Consider the following 22,692-nt stretch of genomic DNA (forward strand, 5'->3'; position numbering starts at 1 on the left):
TTTTCTCTTAGCAACTCTGTGTATGCAAGTTTTGCAATACGACTCGTATTTTTCGCGTTGGATGCTCGGTCGTAGCGGGGTAGCTTTGAAGATTTAAAAATACTTATTGCGCCATTGTGCCCTCGTTCGTTGAAACGCTCGTTTTAATAAGAAACAATTTCGTCAAGTGCGAAGATGCCAAGTTTAATACATCGTCTAGGAGGGTTTTACATTGACTGAAAATTCTTTCTGACTGTAGAAACCTTGTTTTAAACTAAGCGTGCTTTGATCTTATAATCAAGGTTAATTATATAAAGGCACAAACTCAAAAGAGAAATGCTCTTTCTATATTACAATAAATAGGTGCAAAGACGAATGAATTTTCCCCACAAAGAGGCGAGGCGTTTGAATAAGAATTGTGTAAAATTTCTCGCGAGATGCAAAAAGAAAGAACAAACAGGAAGATATCTTGATGAAAGCGCGCGAAAATTAAGAGATCAAATGGCTCTCTGAAATTTCAGGCAATGAATTTGGATTAAGTGCATGATAATCCTAGAAGACTTTCAATTTGACGCCAAGACAACTAGTCTCCCGCTACTATTCTGTCACTAACAACACAGTCACAAAATTATTAAGTTACCTTGGGTTTTTTGTAGTAATTTTCTCGGTCTGAGAATTTGAGGTTTTCTTACGCTGGCGCGCGCGGAAACTCAAACAGTTCTTTGGAAATCCAATGTTTTGGAGCAAGTATTTCTTTCATAATAACCGCTTCATACAGGGGGAAAATAGTTTATTCTTTCGCCGCCGGGTGGCCAAACAGTTTTACCGCACTTAATTCATATGCAGCTTTCTTCTTTAGTCTTTTCCGACTTTTTAAACAATCAATAAGGTAAACAAGTTTCGAAGCCGTTTAATTCCTGACAGAAGCTGATCGACAAAAGGCTTTAGAGAAGATGTTCTGTGTTTGAGTGGGAAGAGCCAGTGCTTAAACGATCTATAGATGTGTAAAAGAGCTCCTGTTTAAGCATACCCCCTCCAGTTTCCAAAGAGGTTCCGAAAGCAAACCAATGTGCATAAGTAATCAAGTTTCATGACGTTAAACGCTTGGCAGTTAGCTTAACCCTTCGAGTTCGTTTTGACAGTTCCGATAAAGAAACGCGAGGACACTTTTCAAATACCTTTTAGATTTATTTACTCAAGGTTAAACAGCGTTCTCGTTAAAAACCAACAGAGATGGAAAATGCATACATGCTAAGAAAACCTTGCACAAATGTTTACAATTCGAAACTAGTTAAATATACGGTATAATCTAATAATTCAAATACTATTTAGATCTTTTAGAACGTGTACAATAAACACTTAGCCTTCGGTGGTCTGTAAAATGAACGAAAAAATAGAATAAAATGTTTATTCGACATCTATACTTACGTAAATGTTCGTGAATTTAAGTAACTCTGAAGCTGCTAAAGCTAAAAGCTATATCGTATGTTAAAACTCAACTAAAATCATTTAACTCGGAAAGCTATCTTCATTTCAAACACATCAATTTATATACATACAATTTTTGATTCAATGTTTCGCTTAAGTCGTATATAATTTCTTTCTCCACGAATCAAAATTTTTACACGATAAAAATATGATTTTTTATACACTGTGATTTGGAAGATGAATTTGTTTGGCTTTTTAGAATTACGCACATTACAAGCTTGCCTTCCATATGTTTTAGCTTCTGAATCTGAAAAAAATCTCGTGTTGTAGCAAAAATAGGCCTCTGGAGTTGTAATCTCGGCTAAGGAAGGCTTATTTAAGTTATTTCTCGGCGAAATAAAATTAAAAGAGACCTTGTCACCTAATTGTTTTGTAGTAAGGACCAATTTAAAACTGTCACCTTCATATTTCGCATTTTCACTGGTACCTTTGTGTTTCGAACATTTTGGCAGTTAAGGCACTTCTTCTCAAACCTGGCTTTATGAGCCTCTTAGCTTACAAAGAGATACCATTTCGCTGGATTTTTTAGGCGAAATAGTGCTTCAGTTATAATTGAGTACGATCGCAAACGCTCCCAGAACTGACCAAAGTGAAGATATCAAGTGAATTGTTGAAAGACCAGTAAATTGTAATAAGTTTCTTGTGATTTTCTCCAAGACACGACGTCGGGTTTAGAAAAATTGCCAGACATTTTCACAATCTGAAGGCAAGCTTGAGTTACGTAACCCGCAATGACTTTTCTTTTACATTTTCAGTTCATTTGATAGTAATTTTCAATAAAACTTAACCATTATCACTGAAAATATACCTGCAAGGTTTTAACTATTCGAGGTCATTGATGCTCACAACACCCCTTTAATTTAGCATGTGAGCTGTTCTAACCATGCCGTGTTACACTAAATGTTTCGTGGCAAATAAAGTTCCTTTTAGTGCGATGTTGCAGGCAAAATGTCCATCGTCTCGGTCACCGGAATATGGCTTGAGGAAGAACTGCCGTCGACACAGGAACTGCTCCGTAAAACGGCGCGAGTTCGCCGGCGTGATAAAACTGTTGTCCAAATCTTGCGATCTCGTATTCCTTTAAACGCTCGTGGTGAGTGCACGGTTTGGCGAAATACGCGCTTGGAACTGCAGACCAGAGGTTTCCTTGATAGCCTGGTAGAGCTGCGCTCGGAGGCGTGTTCATACAAGAGGGACATGTCGGAAGAGAAGGGATGGGGGTAGTCATGGCTGGGAACGACTGTACACTCTTGATGTCAGATCCAATGAGATTTTCTATGTTAAAAGGATGCTTAAAGCCTGACTGACTGACTTCAACGGGCGAGACACAGCCGCGAACCGCACTGTCATCTGTCATGTGAACTGCGCTATGTGCGGGATCTTTGGTCTCGTCTGTGATTAGCTTGGCCAACTTTGTCGTCCTCTCCTTCTCGGATTTGAAGCGCTTTCTTCGGCGCAGGAAGCTTCCGTTCTCAAACATTGCTCCGCAGTCTGGATGCAACGCCCAGAGGCTGCCTTTCCCAGGCTGATCAGGTCTTCGGGGAATCTTCAGAAAGCAGTCGTTGAAGCTTAGATTGTGTCGCAGGGAGTTCTGCCAGCGTTGCGTGTTTTCCCTGTAGAATGGAAAGTGATCCATAATAAACTGGTAGATCTCGCTCAATGACAGCATTTTCTGAGGAGAGCTTTGGATAGCCATGGCCGTAAGCGAGATGTACGAATAAGGTGGCTTTGCACTGCCGTAGCTATTCCGTAGAGGCCTCGGCATCGCGAGATCTTTCCCGTCCTTAAACGATCGCTGACACAGACGTTGGTTGGTCTTAACCGGCGGACGAGTACTTCTTAATCTTTAAAAACAACCTCGACACGTTCTGAATAAGCTTTGGGACAGATGTCGGGTTTTTGTACGCAGTTTACTGTGTACTTAAGTTATCGAAATAAATGGCACTGACTAAACACACCGACAAAACTTCAAAAATTTCCTTTGTTCGTCGCCGATTTGAGGGCTCGCCGTGCTCCAGGTTTCGATGTCATTCAATGTTGACACAACAGGTCGGCGGACCTGAACATTTCTATTAAATACAGAATAACTAATTAGCACATGCCTATCAAACCGAAACTTATCCAAATTACTCGTTAATTTTCTTATTGAAGTTTGGCCCACAACAAAAGGCCGGCTTTTATAATAGTTTAAATAAAATATTCAAATTTGGTTTGAACTTCTCTCACGTGTCACCGACCACAGCAGCTCACAAAGGCACCGTCGGCTCATTCTCCGAGGCAGGAAGTTTGTCATTCGTCGGCCTTGTGAAGTAATAAAATTCTCGTAACACGGACCGTTGAGTTCGTTCTGATTTAGCGTGCCGCTTGCTAGTTGTGGTCATTTTGTATTGTTGACAAGGCTAATTAAAAGCAGAGAGAGAACGTTGTAGTATTTCAGCTTACAACTGAGTCATTGATAAAAATATGAATCAGTTTATCGTTCAAAGGCAGTTCACTGCACTTTTATTACAATACATGTGAGCTTTTCTTTCCATTGTTGATCTGCCCTCTAGCTTTCCGGACACCGAACGCCGCTTAGATTCCTTTCCTTTAGGCAATAACACTCTTTGTTTAATAACTGTGGCCGGACGTTTTTCTGCTTGCAGTTGTATCATTGTCTAACGAAAAATTGAACACCAGTCCTAAAGTACATTATACGTTTTTTGCCTTATTACTTTTTTCATATTAGCGTGCACTAAATTGAGGGCTCATTTTGTAAAGCGCAAAGAAACGTCTATGTAGACTTTATTAAAGTTTTCTTTTGGCCATTTCGGGCATGCTTAATAACTTGAAAGGCGGGCTGCGGCAAAGACCCCGGCAAAAATTAAACTAATTTTCAAAGTCTGAGAAATTGAAAAATGTTTCGCGGCTCGGCTGTTATTACCTCTGTATTCTAAGATGTAATAATCTGAATTGTTCTCGCCGATGTGAACGGCCCTAAATGTCCGCTCTTTACAAATTTGAGATAACGAAAACGTTTTCTATTTGTAAAGGTTTTATTTTGTTAAGGTTTTGTAACAATTACTTTAACAAAAGCATAGAGGCTACCCGGCACTCGTTAAAAAACGACAGTGGTTTCGCCTTAATGGTTTTTCGTTTAATTTCTTTCTTTAAAAGCGCTCAACCTGTCATTAAACATGGCGTTTCTGAGAGTAAATATTTTGAACAAATTCCGCAACGAGAAACTTACATAATCACTTTAATATCTAATGTCAATTTAAAGTGTCAATACCTCTGATGATTTTTCAAGAGAGTTTTAGCGTTAACATTTTATTCACTTATACGAAGAGTATTTATAATTTAGAGACTTCCCCAAGAAGAACTTAATGAAAAAAACACAAGTGCGTGCAACAAACGTGTTCCCACGACGTTTCATAATCTTAAGCTAAACACGACGTTAACATTGTTATAAATTGCTGTCTGTTTCGGCGTAATATTGTTCCTCTGTGGCTGTTGGCTAAGTCACTACCTTGTTTAGTAATCAGTGCTATTATTGAATGAAAAACCTCTTGAATTTGCCGACAATTCTGTTTTGGTCTCGCAGGTGCCAGCATATATGAAACCCAAAATGAAAAGATCTATTCCCAAAACAATTGTGCAAAGCACGTTTGTTGTTTAGATTTAAAATGTAAACAATATTTTTTTTCATAGTTCGCGCGTATTGTGTTGTGAGACCGAAGTGCTTTGTTTTGAGAGGAAATCAATAGCGGAGGGGCTTGGGGACTCGTCATTAATGAATGGGACTCATAAAAAACACTCACAAAGCAAAGAATAGTGGAGCATCAAAGTAAACAACCTTTAACTTACATATTAAAAAAGATGAAAAGAATAAACACGTTTATTGCACCTTCCAACACTAAGCAATTTATCACTTTGCAGAAAATTGAAATGAAGAAAAGTTCATTTATAAGATCGGCGTTAAGTCGAAAAAGAATCTCTTTGATTTGTAATAACAGCACGTTTTTGAAGACGTAAAAGGCGGGTGGCAAGCTTTATCATAACACAATAAAAGATATCACGATTCTTAAAATATATTGAACATTTTGGAAAAAGAACACAAAAGTAAACGGAGAAACCATGACATTTGAAGAGGTTCTGTAGAGAATGCTATTATGTACGCTTTCGATTTTAAAACATCACCAACTGGGTTTATTCTATTGCAGATTTGATCAAACACGATAGCGAGTACATTTCTGAATTAAAATAAATATATGTTACTAGTTCAACCTTAAAAATGTCTCGTGTACTATCTATCATTTATGGTCAAGTCATTGTAACTAGTTTTACTTTGCCAGTTTGTAAACCACACTTGCTTGCGGTCAATAATAAGTGCGCTTGTTTAACAAAATACACATGTTTAATACAGCTCTGAAGCTACAGTAATCTGAAAAGGTTTTTCTTTTCGGTGCAGACTATGAATCTGCATTTTACGATGAATAATGGCCGAGTTTGGGAGAGAATTGCTGAAAAATTGACCAAGAATGAATGGGTTCGGATGTGTGTGCTCGTATTACGTACCTATCCGAGGTTTTTTGAAACGATGTCGTGATTTTAAAACCTATGAAAGCGCTACACAGTCTTTCAGAACTGTGCATAGTGATTGTCACATCTATCAAGTTATTAGCAAAATTGAGAAGTTTGCCAATAGATCTTGCTGAAATTGCCTTAGATCAGCCATTGTCTAACAACTTAAATGCTAAGAAACAGTTTCCCTTCAGTTAGAACTGTTTTTGCATGATACTGCCACTGTAGTCAAAGTTTCTCAAGATCTCGTGCGACCTCCGATTAAACAACCACTGTATCCCTGCAATTAGAAGCCCCATTTAAAATTGTTGATTTTTTGAGAGACAGGTCTTTATTTCTTTCCAAGTTTATTTGAATTTACTGATCTTGGTGGTTTTTCAGTCATATATAGCTTTATATGTGCTGATCTTTTGATAGTGAAGACAAAATTGATTGATGGGTCCACCGAGTATAAACATGGTGGGTTTAAGTGTTTGTACTTTTCCATTACAATGGGTGAACTTATCGCGTATTCAAAATTCAAAATCTTGAAACGTCTGTCGCCCCGTTTTAATGGCTCGTCTGTTTGAGATTACTTCTAAACACAAAGCAAGATTCTATAAATACATATGCATGTTGTACCATTTGCAATAAGTACTCGCTTTTTATGCACTTGGACAACCGAAGGTCAGCGAAATCCCTCAGGCAAACAGGTGATGAAAATAAAGACAACTCTCGACTAAGGGATATTATTTTGGTAAACCTAATATTGCAAGGAATTCTTGGCATTAGGTGTGGAGAATTCATATATCAACCTTTGGGCGTGAAAGAGTGAAAGCACTGCAATTGCAAAGGAGTGAAATTAAAGATTTTTTAAAAAGAGATTGAAAGAAGAAGAATTTCGTTCTAAGTAAGTGTATCTTTTAAGTCTACTTCAACATCCAACTTTTTCCGCGTGTTTTTCCGTCATATTGAGTCAGCTTGCAGTTATAAATATATTCTATTTCTTTATAAACACCTCACGTGTCTCTATAAATACATTTCAACCCACCTTTGAATGTCAACTGTTTTCAACCAATCAGAGCGCGCGTGTTGTACTCCAATGCTATTAAGAACAGAGAGTATGGTGGAAGATTTTAAATCTCCTGCAATTTTTAAGACAACAATTCACGCCAGGCCTGCTACGTTGAAAGTTTTCTTTTATGAACGAAATTTACCGTTTGAAGATTTCCTCACTACTGCGATGGTTAAAAATTTGCTCTCGTTGTAAACGGTACATGTTGTGTCCACTTTCATCCGCTTCCAAGCCGTATCGACTTTTTCAATTTTATACCTTTTCGTTTCTCGGATTTCTTTGCTACCGGCCCCAACTTGAGGATGAAACAATTATGGTGAAAATATGCAACACAATCACGTGTTATACTAACTTTGGTTGAGAACTTTTAGAAAAAGGTGTAATTTTGTGCGTCCCATTAGAGTATCGTGTCTTACTCTGTTTGTCTGACGAACTGGAGTCTGTTTAATAGTGATGATAATAACAATAATAATAATAATAATAATAATAATAATAATAGATATTTTTTCAAATAATAATAATAATAACCCTAACCCTGATAATAATATCTGTTTCATCAGTCTTGTCTTTACAGTGATGCCCTATGATGTTAAACTAGTCTTAATTTCATGACATTTTCTTAGTTATAACTTAGTCGTCGCAGACGCCCTATGTCGTCGCCCGTCACGATAAACACGGTTAATAATAGACTATTATTTTTAGTTTTATTTGAAGGTATTAAATAAAAACGAATGGTTCCATCAACATGTTATTCAACAGTTCGTTTCGTTGGATAAGTTTTTGCCAAAGATTTCAAAGTTTTACAATGGACATTTTAGTATTGCATCATTTATTCATTGCATGTCGCCTACATTTTTTTTGTTCATAGAGTTGTTTTATTAAGACAGTGTAATTGTAGTTTGGAAACTTATATAGTTTATTGGTTTATTTAACTATTTAACTTATTTCACCATATTTCATAAGGCATACCTACAAAAAAAGGCTAAGAGTTGATATAAATAGAACTGAACTTACTTTACAAAAAGGTAAACAGAAAAAAGCGAAAAAAATACAAAATACGTTATTTTGATACATACAAACGAAGACGAAATTAAAATATAAACTATTAGCTAGAAATGACAACTTTTGTTACTTCCCGATCGATCTAACAAGGTGGCAATAAACGTTAACAAAAAGACATCAGAAAGTCACGAATAGATTGAAGTTAAAATACACGTGTTTTAGATAGTACAATTTATATGCCGCTTTTGCGGTTTTGCGTAGCTCCATTTGTTTGTCAATTTAAAACGGTGCTAGCAACTGAATGGTATCGGTAGATCGCCAGAAAGGAATTCATTCAGTAGTCATTCACAAGCACTGTGTCCCTCGTTTTGACGGCTGAAAATGCCCAAAAAAAGCAGAGGATAACCTCTTTTTGTTGTAAACTCACTGTAGAAGGGCATAATTTACGCTTAAGGACGTTCGCGCAAAAATTTTTCAACATTGTTTTCTTTTTTTCTGAGACTTTTACCACTGTTAGATAATGAGTTGTTTATGTCAGAAATGTAAAAAAAATGGGGGTCACCGACTTCGTTTTGGAGAGAACATGCCCGGAAGAACACCGTAAATCTGAAAAATTCGGGCTTGGTTAGCGAATAAGGCCACAGTGTCTGTAAGCCCAAAAATATTGCAATTAGAACTTTGAAGTGAAATTTTCTCTGCCCAATATTGTTTAAGTGGACCTATTAAGTGAATTTAGTCAACTGGAGAGGTTCCTTAAAGAACAAGTTCGCATTCAGCGAGCATAGTTTCACGCGCCTTGCAGCCGCAAGATGGCAGGATTCGATGTCCCGTGGACAGAAATCTTGAAAATTTTTTTAACTTTCCACATTAATTTTTTGTTCATTTTTGGACAAAGTGGAGATAATTGTACATAAAATCTAGAAAGAAAGATAGGGGTCACCGAACGTCCAAGATCGTTAAATCCAGGCAAAGCTGTAGCAGTGGCCATCTGCCCTATCATTGTTCATTTTATTACTTAGCGCGCGCTCATGCATGACGTGGCGTGTGAATTTGCGTGCGCAGTACGGATGTGCAGAAACAATTAGCGCGAACGTCCTTAAAGAATCGTTGACGCGCACAAATTGCTTTTAGCTGAAACCATTGAACTGTCCGGGGATCTTAATTTGTGTCTGCCGTCACGTGCCGTCACCGCCCAACTGATTTATAGTTCACTCACGTTCTCTTTATGATGCGTATCTAGAACTGACATTCAAAGTTCTTACCGCATTCTATTTTTATTAAGCTTTTGTCCGCAAGGAAACAATGCGAAACCACAATGGGCAAGGTCAAATAATTGCGATTACAGATCACGCGATGTGAAGATCACGGAGTACTTGGTCAGCTAGTTTTGGTTGAGCCTCTTTAATCTTACTACACGATTGATGTAATTGATTCACGCAAACTTTGACGCGTTTTAAAATCATTTACAGGAGATTCTAGATTGCATACATGGTTCTCGATATTTTAGACCACAATTATCTGCATTACATCTCAGCGATTTCAATTGTTAAAGCCCTGTTAGAAATTTTTTACGCGATCAAATCTATATTCACTAATAGCTGTTCTGAATGCAATTACCACTTCCCACATTAAGCATTTTGTTATTCTTAATTTCTTCGACTAAAACTTCTCTTCTGTAGTGTTTTCTTGGATAGACTGAGATAGAATAATACTGCACGGCTCATCGACCAATTTTTGTCTCATATAAGTCCTCTATCTTCTCATGGTGAGTTTTAGCGCTCGCTCTTGCATAAACTCGATCTCCTGACTAAAGAAGTAGTACTCCGTAACAACAATAGCGCCATTGTGAATAACAATCACGGTCTATACATCAGGGGTGGCGAATGGTCCTTCAAAAACCATGGGTCTCGCAAAATTTTCGCTAAATTTCACGGGACTCGCAGTCTCGTTTTTTAGCAGTTATGTGTGTCTCGCAGTCTCGGTTTTTCTCACAAAGCTGTCTCGCAGTCTCAATTTTTTTAAGGCTAAGAAAGTCGCGAAGTACCGATTTGTTGATTTGTTGTTTGGTTAGAACCTGAACGTCTTCAGTTCGCATTTAAAACACTTCAAAGTCTCGGTCTCGGAATTGAAGAAATCAAAATGTCTCGGGCTCGCAAAGAAAAACGCTAATCTCGTCATCTCGCAAGGTCTCGCATTTACCATTCGCCACCCCTTACATTGACTAACTAAGTAGAATGATTTCGTTGTTGGTCTCAATGACACAGTCCTTGCTTTAATTTATACACACTGTTGATTAAAAATGCAGCTTAATTTCTGTAATTGTCTTGTAATCAGAAGTGCTGCTAAAAGTTCTTGCGATCATGATTTTTGCGTTCCAAACGCCCAGCTGTGTGTACGACCTATAATCTAAATCACACAAGGCTAGTTCGTCAGAGAACGAACAGGGGGCCCACCTACACTAAAACTGGCTATCCGCGAGCCAGTCTAACTGTAAAAATATAAATAGGAACGAAAAAGAAAGATCGACTGAAAGGTTGAACATAGTTATAATAAAGGACGTAGGTAAGCGCAAAATAAACTGGATTCTCGATACCAGCTCATTCACTTCAAAAGAAAGAAAAGTCCGTCTCTAGATATGAGAATGGTTACCAACCCTCCTCGATTAGTAAACAAAATGGCGGATGAACCTGCGATCTTCCTCTTTGCATTGCTGGTTGCGTAGCTCCTCGCAAGGGTAGGATATTATCAAACCTTGCGCGAGTTTGGCTGGCTCTTCAGATGATTACTTGAGGTAAACTAACACCAAATGTCCTTAGTGCCCCTGCGTGCAGCTCATTAACAGTGCTGAGTGTGGTCTCAGATCGTTCGGCGGTCGCGCTATTGTTTGTGACGTTTTCGTAGAGGTCTGGGCGAAAATGAGTCATGATTGGCTAATGCTTGTCCGGCAAGAAAATGTCGCCGATGTTATCACTGTGACTATGTACAGCATAAAACATAAAAGGAACGAAACGTTATCCTTATGTCTATGCTTGGGCATGTGCTTGTGTTCTGGCAAAACCGCAAAGCCTGGCTATCACTACGACATAAGCCAAACACAAACATTATCACAACCGTAGTGAGGATACCCACAACACAAACATAAGTACAAGCAAGTGCACAAGTATAACAAAAAACTTAGTTGTCCTTGAGCATGTGCTTATGCTTATGTGAAGTGAGAACGCGCTGCTGTAAGCATAAATATAAGCCGGCATAGACGTCGTCCGCCATCTTGTTTTGCTGTATCAAGGGGGTAAGGAACAGATGTTTATGCTTATGCTTGTATTTAAAGATTGATTGAAGATTCTACGATTGGCAACCTTTCTCATTCCCAGTTTCGAACATTTTAATTTTTTATTTCTATTTTTATGTATGCCCATATGCTAATGTTTTATACTTGTCGCTCGCTTATGCTTATACTTGACCGAGCTTTCGCTTATGAGTTAGTGAAAACCAGTCTTTGTGTATCAGTTTAGTGTCACGTCATGCAAAAATCTAACCAGAGTGTATCAGCTCTCGTAAGCTTTTAATTCTGTTCGTGTCAGTGTGTTGACAACCGAAGTCTCTAAAGCCTGGTTTTCACTAGCGATTCAAGCACAAGCGCAAACACGAGCGCAAGCATAACAGCTCTTATTTAACCGTGTAACGCCCTCGACGCAAGTATAAGCACAGACGTAAGCACAAACACAAGGATCAAAAGTTTTCTGTTTCTTGCGCTTGCGCCTATGCTTGCGCCCGCTTTATGCCGCGTGGAAAGCAAACACCACATGAGCACAAGGAAATTTACTGCGTCTGGCCAATTAAAACACTCGTTCCAGATTCCCCCTCGCCTGAGCATTTGAACAAAATGGCGGAGGCCGCGGTTGATTTTGATGAAAGGTTTTCCGAGGTTGTTTGGAACTTTAGAATATCTTATGACAAAGAGTGTGGGAAATCTAAGTTCAGAATGTAATAGCGCTATTAAGTATGAAGTAAAATTCACGATCTCTAAGTCATAACTCCTGTACGAGGTTGGAAAAATCACCATCGTTTCTTCTTTGTTAACAAAATATCCTTCATTCAAAAACGTGTCGTTTTACTTTTTAGCAGTCGCATCCGCATTCTTCGTCGCAAGAGTAGAAGAAAAAACAACACCCGACACTTGAGAGTTTCTGTTGCCTTACTGGCCGAGTCGAGAACGGAGCGTTGCAAGTAGTAAACATCGTGTTCTTATAGCTTGTGATTTGCTTATGTCGACGTTCGTTTTAATTCACTTGGCATAAACTTCCATGCTCGCGCCTGTGCTTGCGTCGCGAGGCTGAAAATCCGGCTTAACCAGCGTAAGTGGACAGGAAACTAGGGAAAGCATGAATCGTCTTCTTATAGAGCCTTGATCAGCATGCAAGGGTCGTAGAAGACGATATATTGCAAGATTGGATGAAGAGTGAGGGAGTTGATTCACCCATATCAAGTTATTTTTAAATATGGTATCCACAGTCCTTCCGAGAATGATGTTATCAAAAGTGTTGCGTAGATGCTTTAGCGGAGAATGAAAATGCGCGCGAAGTCGCTTGGGCTGCACCACGTGAGTAAAATCCGCGGCTGTTTTCTAGTGAAGAGGGGTGCACGACACTGTGGGGTGAAGGAGGGAATGTCGTCTCAAAGAAATCAAAACAAAGACATATTTTCAAATCATAAGTATGCAATGATATTTTACTAGCAGCATTTCTCATTTTTCTTCGTGTTATGTGAAGTAAATTACAAAATAAGGGCCCTGTCTTTAAAATCACCTTTGGAAATATGCGGCAATCCCAGACTGTACTATATACATTGTACATAAGTATGTCTTTTGTATTGTTGTCTGCATAAATCATGATCAAATTCCTTGTAGAAATATAGAGTACGAAAGTACCAGACCTCGCGTATTTGTCTAATTACACAATTAAGATTATACAATCGTATTACAATATATTAAAAGCCAAATTGCATATACTAAACGCTTTGGTAAAAAGTTATCGTACATTATTTTATGTACTCCTGGGTTCTTTTGCTGCCCAGTTTTCGATCATTTATTTCTTCTGGAGTTACTGTACTGTTTTGAGACATGTTTCAACGAAAACTAAAATGTAAGTCTTTTTAAATTCTAACGCAATCGCTAATTATGATTTTATAGGTGACCTATGATTTAAGAACAATGCATTACCAAATAAAGTCACCTTCGCAGACCATATTTGGGTCGTCACGTAATAGAGACAAATCACGTGACGCCACAATAATGGCAGCGAATTAGATTACGAAATTATGCTTATGAACTCTAGCTTCAAAAAAGTAACATTTAATAACATCTAGTAATTTCGTCCAATTAAGCAATAATTCGTTGAAGTACTTTTGCTTATAACTCCGATGACAATTGCATGTTGCATGAGAAATAGCATCAAATTTTGCCGAAAAGCCAGATCAATAAGATAATTATTGTGCTCAGTCAGAAGTCCATCACTAGAGCGTGCAACTACCCCATATTCCTGTAACGGCGTTTTCACAGACCGATCTATTTTTAGTTTAAATTTAACGCGAATTTAGACCCACGCAGGAACCTTAGTGACCAATCACAAGCACGGTCTCAATTTTTAACTGACGTCATCATTCTACCGGAAGATTAAGTCGATATGTCTACCTGAAGTTCCTTACCGATGCGCGCTCGTGTAGACCAGAATTGACCTATTTCGAGGGAAAAGAAGCCTAAAAATAGACCGATCTGTAAAAAAAACCGTGAGATACGCTTAGTATGGGAGTTGCTCGCTCCTAATGATTGGCTCCTGTCTCAATGTTCTTTGGTTAAATACTGGTACATTTGATATGAACAGTTCAGTATAAAAAATTAACTTTGGTCGTAGTAGAATACCTCTTGCCCGGTAATAAAGCTTTTTATATCCCCTGGAATTCTTTTCTTGTTTCAGTTTTCTAGATTTTGAATAAGTTCTTCTAATAAATAATGTTAGCTCACCACACAAATAATCGCATCAAGAAAAGCTATATGTTTCTGATTGCTCCAAGAAAGTGATTAAACTATTCTGCAATTAAATCGTTTTTGAACAAGTGACTTTTGAACGCATTGAAGTAGAAACTTGCTAAAAATCACGCTCCAAATTTATCAGATATATCTAAATATTTTATCGATTTTTTCGGCTGTTGTGTTATCTGTCTTTGTAACTTTTACTCTTTGAGATCAACGTAGCCGATGAAACTGAGTTTCAGTTCACAAACTCGATATGCCGTTTCGTGGTTGTTAAGGTATAAGCTTGCGTATAATTTAAGAACTGTTTTCACCCCCACCTAATTTTTGCAAAACCTCATAGTTTCACTAACGACGCTTACCAAGTGTTTTTTCCCGCCAAAATGACGTGATCGCTAACACAGCGGGAAATATCACTCTTCCTACCAGCTTGAACCAGCTTGTAAGATCTCTAACCCCGCTCACTGCCTAAAAAGTGTCCCTTTAGAGTATCAGTTCTCTAAATTTGAATACTAGCCAAACTGTTGTTAACTATAGGAACTGTACCACCGTGGAATAAGTTGCAAAAATATCGCGGCGATGTTTTTGGTATGCCAGTTAACTTGATTGTTGGTAGACCAGTGTTGCAATTGCACCGACGCCCACTGCTGCAAGACAGAGCTTTTTCCACCATGTTTTCTCTCTTTCCTCGCAGGCCTCTCCAAAGATCTGATTAAATGCTTCCTGTTGAAGAGAAAAAAGGAAGAGTAAATTTCTGTCGCATTAGAGCGAAAGTAATCAGGCAATTATTTTGGTTTTGGTTTCGGTTTTATTACGGTTTAAGATTGGCTGAGTTGTCTAATTGGTAAGTAATTGGTTTGGTTTAGGTTTTGCGACATTGAATTGAAAACCGTTTCATATGTATGACTGGATTTAGAAAACTGTGTCTACGAAAAATTTGCGTTCCTTTGCACCAAATGTATACTCATTCTGATTTCACGACTCCTAAAGGCCGGCCTAAAAATCACTCCAAGATATAAAAAATAGAGAAAAATACGAAAAAGAACATGATATAAGAGAGTGGAGGGAAAAAAAAGATTGACATTCCGGCATTGAATTTTTACATCGTCTGCTTTGGAGAGTCTCTTGCGAGAAAAAAATACGCAAGGGGCGAGATTTACTTTGCACTGTTTTCATAAATCCAGACATGTGTATTTTCTTCATTTAAAAATTACAAATATATGTAAAACGATTTAATACTGTTCTAGAACTTAATCATGAAGACGAAAAGGAAATGCGGTTTCGGCTTAGCGTTACTTGTAAAGAGCAATTTATCATCTTTGTTAACTCGCTTCATCCAGCCCAATCGTGCAAATACGAATATATTGCAATGCAATGCCTTGTATTGGTCTTGCAGTGCCTTACATCGGTGAGACGGGAACAACAAGGCCTAGTCTGTCTCCAAACTTTTGAATCTTCTGTGCTATCAGTTAACAATGTTAGATTAGGAACTCGAGATTTCTATCGCGTTATAGTTGATTCTGGCTGCGTCCTCGTCAGCTATCACGCTTGGAAATCGATAGCGAATAATCTAATTGTTTTAGTATAAATCTACTAGCTGTTCAAAACTTGATCTAAATCCTCTTCACAGACGCCTCAAAAACGAAAAGAAGCGGCTGTCTTTTTTTTAACAAGCGCACACAGCTACGCTACTCACTATCTTCAACAGAATAGATAGTGAGTAGCGTAGCCAATCAGAGAACGGCATTCGTGACAGAACGCTGGTAGATTTATACTAATCGCTGAAAGATAATGATCGCGCGCGCTGGTTTTGAAACTGAAAATTATTCTTAATTTTAAGTTTGAAATTACAAAAGTTGTAGCCTTTGTGCTGTAATCCGTTAGACTGTGTACTAAGACAATTAGACTACTCGCTCTCGTTTTCTCTGAGCAAATATTCAACTTGAGTTCTTAGTGTAATTGTTAATTAATGCTCTATCTTTTTATAGCGCTAAACGAAAGTTCTTTGAGGTATATACCCCTCGCAAAGTTAATTGCTTTTCACAAGGTCATAATTACCACTAGCTGGTTTTACCAAATTGTACCTCATGCCAGGACAATAAAATTTTATCTTAACCGTTATGATTAGTCTCCGAAGAGCTGACAAATATTTTATTATCCATAAAAGAGAGAAGTTTTAACCCAAAGATTATCGTTGTGCTCCGAGCATTTTTTTGTGTCTTCACTTAAGAGAGAAAAAATTCTGAAATCGCGTGTATGTTACACATTTACATATAAGTATCAACAGATTATATTTATTCTTTTAGGCACTAACTTGCCATTGTTAGTTTTAATTAGCTTTTGCTTTTAAGCCAAAATCGACGATATCTTGTCTTCACGGAATGGTTTAGTCTTATTTTTGCATAGTCAGCAATTACTTTTAGCTGAAATTGAGACGAACGGTATGTTAATCATTGATGTTGAGTTTGCCATTTTTATATCTTCGCATCTTCGTTTATTAATTTATTCTGAGAAAACCGCAATGACATTATAGCAACGGGAATGTTCAACGAAATATTTGAGAAAAGAGCATTGATGCAATATCTTAATTCTGCATATTTCCGCGAAACACAATGGCAAACTTGTATGTTTGTTTTACAGATTGAACAAGGTTTTCAGTTACAAATTCTCTGTTAAAAAAGTACTTTTTCAAGGGATAGATGTACTATGTTTCGGATGATTGCATCATTCTTATATAACCAATTTTAATCGAATTGGTGTTATAAGACGCTATTGCAAGCTTCAGTTCCCTGATCAAGCCTTCCTCTCTATCATTTTCACATTAAACGTGTTACTCGGAGCGTGCGAGATCAATATCGTTGGCGTTTTCGTGCGCTTGCGATATGCGTTGCGACATTTGCTATAAAAAGGCGTTTGTATCTGTATTCAAGGCACGTACTGGGCAGGTCTATAGCGTAATGAGTTAAATTAAAACAAACAAACAACAAGTCACAGTGTTGCTTTCAGTAAACAGTGAAACCCACAACATGCTAGTTCACGTAGATACAAGTAACAACCAAGAAGGTAACGATAAAAAAATTGGAAAAAAAGACTAAGCTAATTTTTCATTGTACCCAGTCCGTGACAGTTGCCTCCTTAAGACAGAACAAACCCTTCTGGGTCAATATTTACTAAAAGCAAGTCGACATGCAAAATAACTCCTTTCTTGTTTACTTTGATTTAAATCGTTGACATCTATACATGCTTACGTCTTTTATTTTCTCGCCATTGGAGACCTGTTTTATCAATTCAAAATCTCCCTCACGCGACATTTTTGCCGTGTCAGCATTTTATTAAGATTTTTTTTTCATGAAACTTTTCGTTACACGTTTATTCTCTATCTTTCTGGTGAACTGAACTGATAATTACGATATCACGTTTCGTCGAGACGTCGATAAAGTGTGACTCTACTCACGTTTCTCAATTCTGAGTTCACTGAGCCTTTTATGCAATTCTGTACGTAATTCTGTGTTAATTTTATTTTCTTCCAGAAAAAAATACGCTACTTTGAGAACGCAATTTTGCTCGAAAAATGATTTCAACGAACCGTTGGAATCTTGATTTTGTCTTTATCTTTTTTTATTATTATTATTATTTTTATTATTATTTTATTTTACTTTTCAATTTTTTGGATTCAGGTTTAAGACCCAATAGACCTTTTTAGCTTGTTCTTCCATTACACACCACGTGATATTCTCTGGAGAACTGTTCTTTTATCCATCTAAACATTATTCATTCGTATACGAGGCGAACGATTTTTTGAAAATTTGAAAGCAGTAATTTTCAAGAGTATCATCAAATGCTCTTAAATGGGGCAACAAAACGTACAAACTAAACTCATCTATCACAATGAAAATCATGGAAAACGAAAAGATGTCCATTTGTTGGAAAACGGACTGGCGACGAAAATTATGGCTCTCCATACCAAAGAAACTAAAATGGAAATTTCTTATTTGCATTTTTTCTCCAAATAAGCCATTATCTCATAGCTTGTTTGCCGCCCTCCAGTGAATAATAACTGATCCAGTTTCAGTCTAAAAATTTTGCAAACGAGCAAGTTAAAACCAATTATTGCACGCAGCTCCCCTATGCCGGATACCCACCACTAATGTCGTTACTTTTGTCACTTTTTTCGGCCTTGTATCCAGTTTGTCTTATACTGCCATGAAATAATTAACCGTACAAATTTTTTGCTTTAACTTTGAACCGGTAACCTAGCAACGGTCGAGCGATCCACTTTTGTGTGTGGGTGATTTTTTTCTCATTCATATGAGACTTGCACAAAAAAAAGGCAAGAAGCAAGTTGTCTATCTTGAGGTTACATTTTCCTTCCTGAAATGCAAGATTTATGGCGCAAAATTGGCCTTTGTCGAGTACTAGTGTCTGCGCTCAATGCAAATGTATTGTATTCTTAAACTGTTTGGGTTTTTACCGGCCCAAGCACTTTTCGTATATGACAACTTGTTAATATAAACAGTGTGGTAAAGCTATTTATGTAACTGATAATCTTTAGCCTACAAGCCAGAACGTGCTTTGCAATCTTAATTCGCAATACAAAATTAAACCTTACGTACCACTACATTTTGCTCCAACGCTTTTCCATATTTATACCAGGTTAAACCGAGGATATCTTCGAGGCGTTTCGCCTTAAGCGCTAGGTTTAAGAAATGGAGTTTCTGGGAACGAAGTGAGTGAACGGGCGAATTAAACTAAAACAACCTCGAATCAATAAATTCCAACTGTTTAAATATTGTCACTTTCCTTCATGTTCAGGAAAAAATATTTATGCACGTAGCCTTTTGAATAGTGATTTTCTAAAGGAGCTTGATATAGTAAGAACTCTGAGATGGTTTGTTATTTCCCTCAGTGGTAGAGTTTTCGCCGTTTGAGGCCTTCCGCGTTTTTTTTGGCTCGACAAATAAAATGATTTTGTCAGTTTTTAAAATATTTGAAACTAAAGCAACAGTTCCGAATTGCAGAAAACTCTTGTCTAATATGAACAGCGTCCCCTGCTCCTACTAATAAGCATTTTGGATACTAATTTGCATTTTGTATTGTATGGCCGAATTTTCGTTGAAAAATCAATATTGCCGGAATATTGCAAGCATAACTTATGCTCAATATAAAACAGGAAGTTTTAAGCTCATTGATGGAAAAAGTTTGCTTTTTAATATCCCCACTGATTGCTAATTTTTAGAGCAAGTAAACGCGTCTTGGAAAGGTGACCTTTAAGTTCGATAAAGTGGTAACAAGCAATTAAATAAAAGCAGAGATGATTCTGTTAGGCAGGACCTTGTAAATAGTAATTTTTCCGCGCTCGCTATAGAGATTGTAAAAACTCTGAGAGCAGTTTCTTTAAATATCTCCGTAAGGAAATTTCTCTCAAGCTAGAAGTAATTCAAAAATCTAGAAATGTAACTTTGGCAAGGCTGCGAATAAAATGTTGAAATATTTTCTTAACAGCTCTAAAATTATAATATTTTCTAAATATTTTATAATTTTGCTAAAGATAGCGCTTTTTGGCGTCTGTGAGTCAGACCCTGTTACGGGTAACTTACCCAACCGCCATGGGCACAGATCCATTCTGATAAGCTTGAAATATAATTTCCAACCCAGTCGACTATCTGGTCTACATCTTGTTGCAAGCCGTTGCCCATACAGTACTGCGCCAGTTTCGCTCCGAACGCAAAGATAGCCACAATTCTACCCCAGTTCACTCCATCGCGGAACACCTCGTCTGCAACCTGCACGAATTTCGAGTGCGCCGAGCCACTTAGAACATTTAATCTGCCGCACATGTTGGCGAGAACCCCTGCATGACGTTCTTCGAGCTCGTCGGAAAGTTTCCGTAAAATTGCAGCGCTTCGTGTCGGTGGAGGACTTCCCTTGCCTATACGATACTTAACGAGGTCGTGTGCTAAGCTGTGTGCTTCCAGGCTTACCCGTCGTATCTCCTCGCTGTCCGAATCTTGATGCGACAATCTGCTTTTCTGCGAGCAACTCATACCTCAGAATGACCTCTTCAAATGTACTTTGCTGTGCTTTTTCTTCGCGTTACAAAAAATCAGTCATTCGATTTTACTCTTGTTAAAGCTGTACGCTCGCTTTCATTAAGAATGATTCGTAGAATTATTATCTTGCGAGGTAAACCCTTAACTCGCCACCTGTTACATGCACTGAACGGGTTTCCCAATTCTAACTGGTTCTTTCCATGGAATCAACGAACGTGATTGGTTCACGGCTGATAGATGTGTAAATCACTTTTCTTGTGGGCAGTATTCATGTTAAAATACACTGATGAAGTAGGTAAATATAAATTCATTCAATTTTTTTTTTGACTGACATGGACTCGAATGACCTGTCGTCTTATTGGCTTGCGCGATTTTTAATTGCGCAAATTCTTTGAGTGGAATCATTCGTCTTGCGAGTTCTGTAAGAAATTATTAGCGAAATAAAAACCTTCTCGCGGGTAAAATTTTCATGTACTATTTTATCCCGTCCTTGGTAGATTTTAAGCGGCGGACAAAAAAGCATCTTTTGAGACAATCGATAAAAATTCAAATTAGGGAAAATGTCAGCGTTGGCGCGAGATTAAAATCCGCCCACCTCCAAAACTCGCTCAGGTATAGAAGAGAAAAAACTTACCACGCAAACTAAAATCGTGTTTGTTTTGTTTGTTTTAACTCTTTACTGTGGAAAAGTAAACGACTAGAAACTTCAACTGTTACAAAGACTAATGCGATTGAGACAATTGCCCGTTCCTTGGGTAACGTTACTTCGAGTCAAGGCTGCTCCATTCATGAAAATTAATCGGGTTTCTTTTGCACGGAAACGGGAGAGCATTCGTGGAAGCTCTTTCAAGCATGCTGTGAAAAAAGAAAATAATGCAATTTAAACTGAATATTAAGTACTTTTTTGCTTAACGTATTCATGTGCAAAGTGGTTCTTAAAACGCATGAATAGTCTTTGCTGGTCAGTTGTTTAAAAAACCATTCTTGAGCCAGACCTTATAGTTGCGAAATATCGATCGCAAAATTAGCATTTGGAATTCACGCAAATGGCACGCGACAGGAAGCATTTGCACTTGACGATTCTGGGGGAGGCAAAGTCCTTTATTTTTCCAAGGTCATGAAAAGGGCGATTTTTACATGGGGCGCCATATATAGCTTGCTGTAGAGATTGTTTGCATAAAGAATCACTATAGTGAAAAACGATTAGTTACTGAATGGCGATGAAAACCTTTCGTGCTGAGAAATCTATGCCAGCCTTGAGCGTAGTCTGGAATCCAGTTGGATGCAAACAACTTGCACAATATTGCCCGAGTGACAAGGGTTAATAATCTCGGGTTAATAACACCTTCGTATAAACTGGCAGTACGCGTAAGGGTGTAAGGAGCCTGTCATGGAAAAATGAGTAATTTTTGAGTTTGAGTTGTCTTCAAATAGTGGCAAACTTCAAAGATAAAAAAAGCTTACCTCGGTGGAACGAGCAGTAATGAAAAATTCTTAGAGTGCGATCGGTACCTTCAATACATTTGAGAAATAAGTTTTCTTTTTGGGCGGGGGAAGTGGGGTGGGGAAGGGGGCGCTACATTCCGCCCGTTTATTTGCAAAACTCAATTACGGTCGAACCCCTATTAACCGGCCACCTGCTAAGCGACCACCTCCTATTACGCGGCCATTTAGTCCCGAAATTATTGTCAATAAAGTACTGTAAATAAAACTCCTACTGACCGGCCACCTCTCTGAAGCGGCCGCGGCCACCTTCTGGTTGTCCCGATGAGGGTTTGCTATTGTCCTTTCCGCTATTAAGCGGCCACTCAAAATTTAATGCAGTACACGTAGTTTGGCCTTGTTTTGGAAAAATCGATAGCAGATATCAGTCCGCAATTGAAAGCGACGACTGAATAAAACATTCAAACATACGTTTATTATGATTGTTTTGACGTGATTCCATGTTCACTTAAATGATATGATATTTTCGTGTCAAGTGAATCAAAACAGTGATATACAGTCTTTATTATGTTTAAAAGTGGCGACAAGCCTTCAGGCATGTTTGTAATTGAATAAATTGACATTTCAACTAAGTTTCGTGATAATTCTTAACGAACCTCTAATAAGCGGCCAACCGCTATAAACACTTAAGCGGCCACGTTCTTCCATTTCCCCGACGGGACCGCTTAGTAGGGGTTCGTCTGTACAGTACTTCCTTTTATATGGTTAACAAGAAGAGGTCTCCTCAATAAACTTCTCTTGTTCAGAGTGGAGTTGAGAATGATTGCGTGTCAGCATCAGTTTCCATAAATTTATAACTTCAATAGAAATTTATCCATTTATTTATTTCAAACTTCATACGAAGTAATGCTTATCAAAAAAGTGACCTATTTGTAGCAGACCAAGTTCTTATAATATTATCACTCAACAATTATGAGCAATAAATTTATAAAAAGTAATTTTTGAGAAAATGCGTGCGATCAAACTTTTGACAAAGTCAATTGAATTAGTGCGCATGCAAGTCACAGCAGTTCACATGTTTTATG

The 22,692-nt window shown here is 37.9% G+C and overlaps 2 protein-coding genes across 2 annotated transcripts; both read right to left on the reverse strand.

The window, feature by feature from the left end:
• Positions 1-446: 446 nt before the first annotated feature.
• On the reverse strand, positions 447-3,619 carry LOC145484721 (forkhead box protein B1-like). Its single transcript, XM_081463352.1, has one exon. It carries the CDS (start codon positions 3,230-3,232, stop codon positions 2,432-2,434), a length of 801 nt encoding a protein of 266 aa, XP_081319478.1. The 5' UTR covers positions 3,233-3,619; the 3' UTR covers positions 447-2,431.
• Positions 3,620-12,433: 8,814 nt separating this feature from the next.
• Positions 12,434-20,338, reverse strand: LOC145463084 (apoptosis regulator R1-like). The gene is made up of 2 exons (XM_081446801.1): positions 19,712-20,338; positions 12,434-14,837 (listed from the first exon to the last, which is right to left on the reverse strand). The coding sequence occupies exons 1-2, from the start codon at positions 20,156-20,158 to the stop codon at positions 14,712-14,714; spliced, it is 573 nt and encodes a 190-aa protein (XP_081302927.1). The 5' UTR covers positions 20,159-20,338; the 3' UTR covers positions 12,434-14,711.
• Between the last annotated feature and the right edge of the window lie 2,354 nt (positions 20,339-22,692).

Source organism: Orbicella franksi, chromosome 1 (assembly GCF_964199315.1).
Source record: "Orbicella franksi chromosome 1, jaOrbFran1.1, whole genome shotgun sequence".
NCBI lineage: Eukaryota > Metazoa > Cnidaria > Anthozoa > Scleractinia > Merulinidae > Orbicella > Orbicella franksi.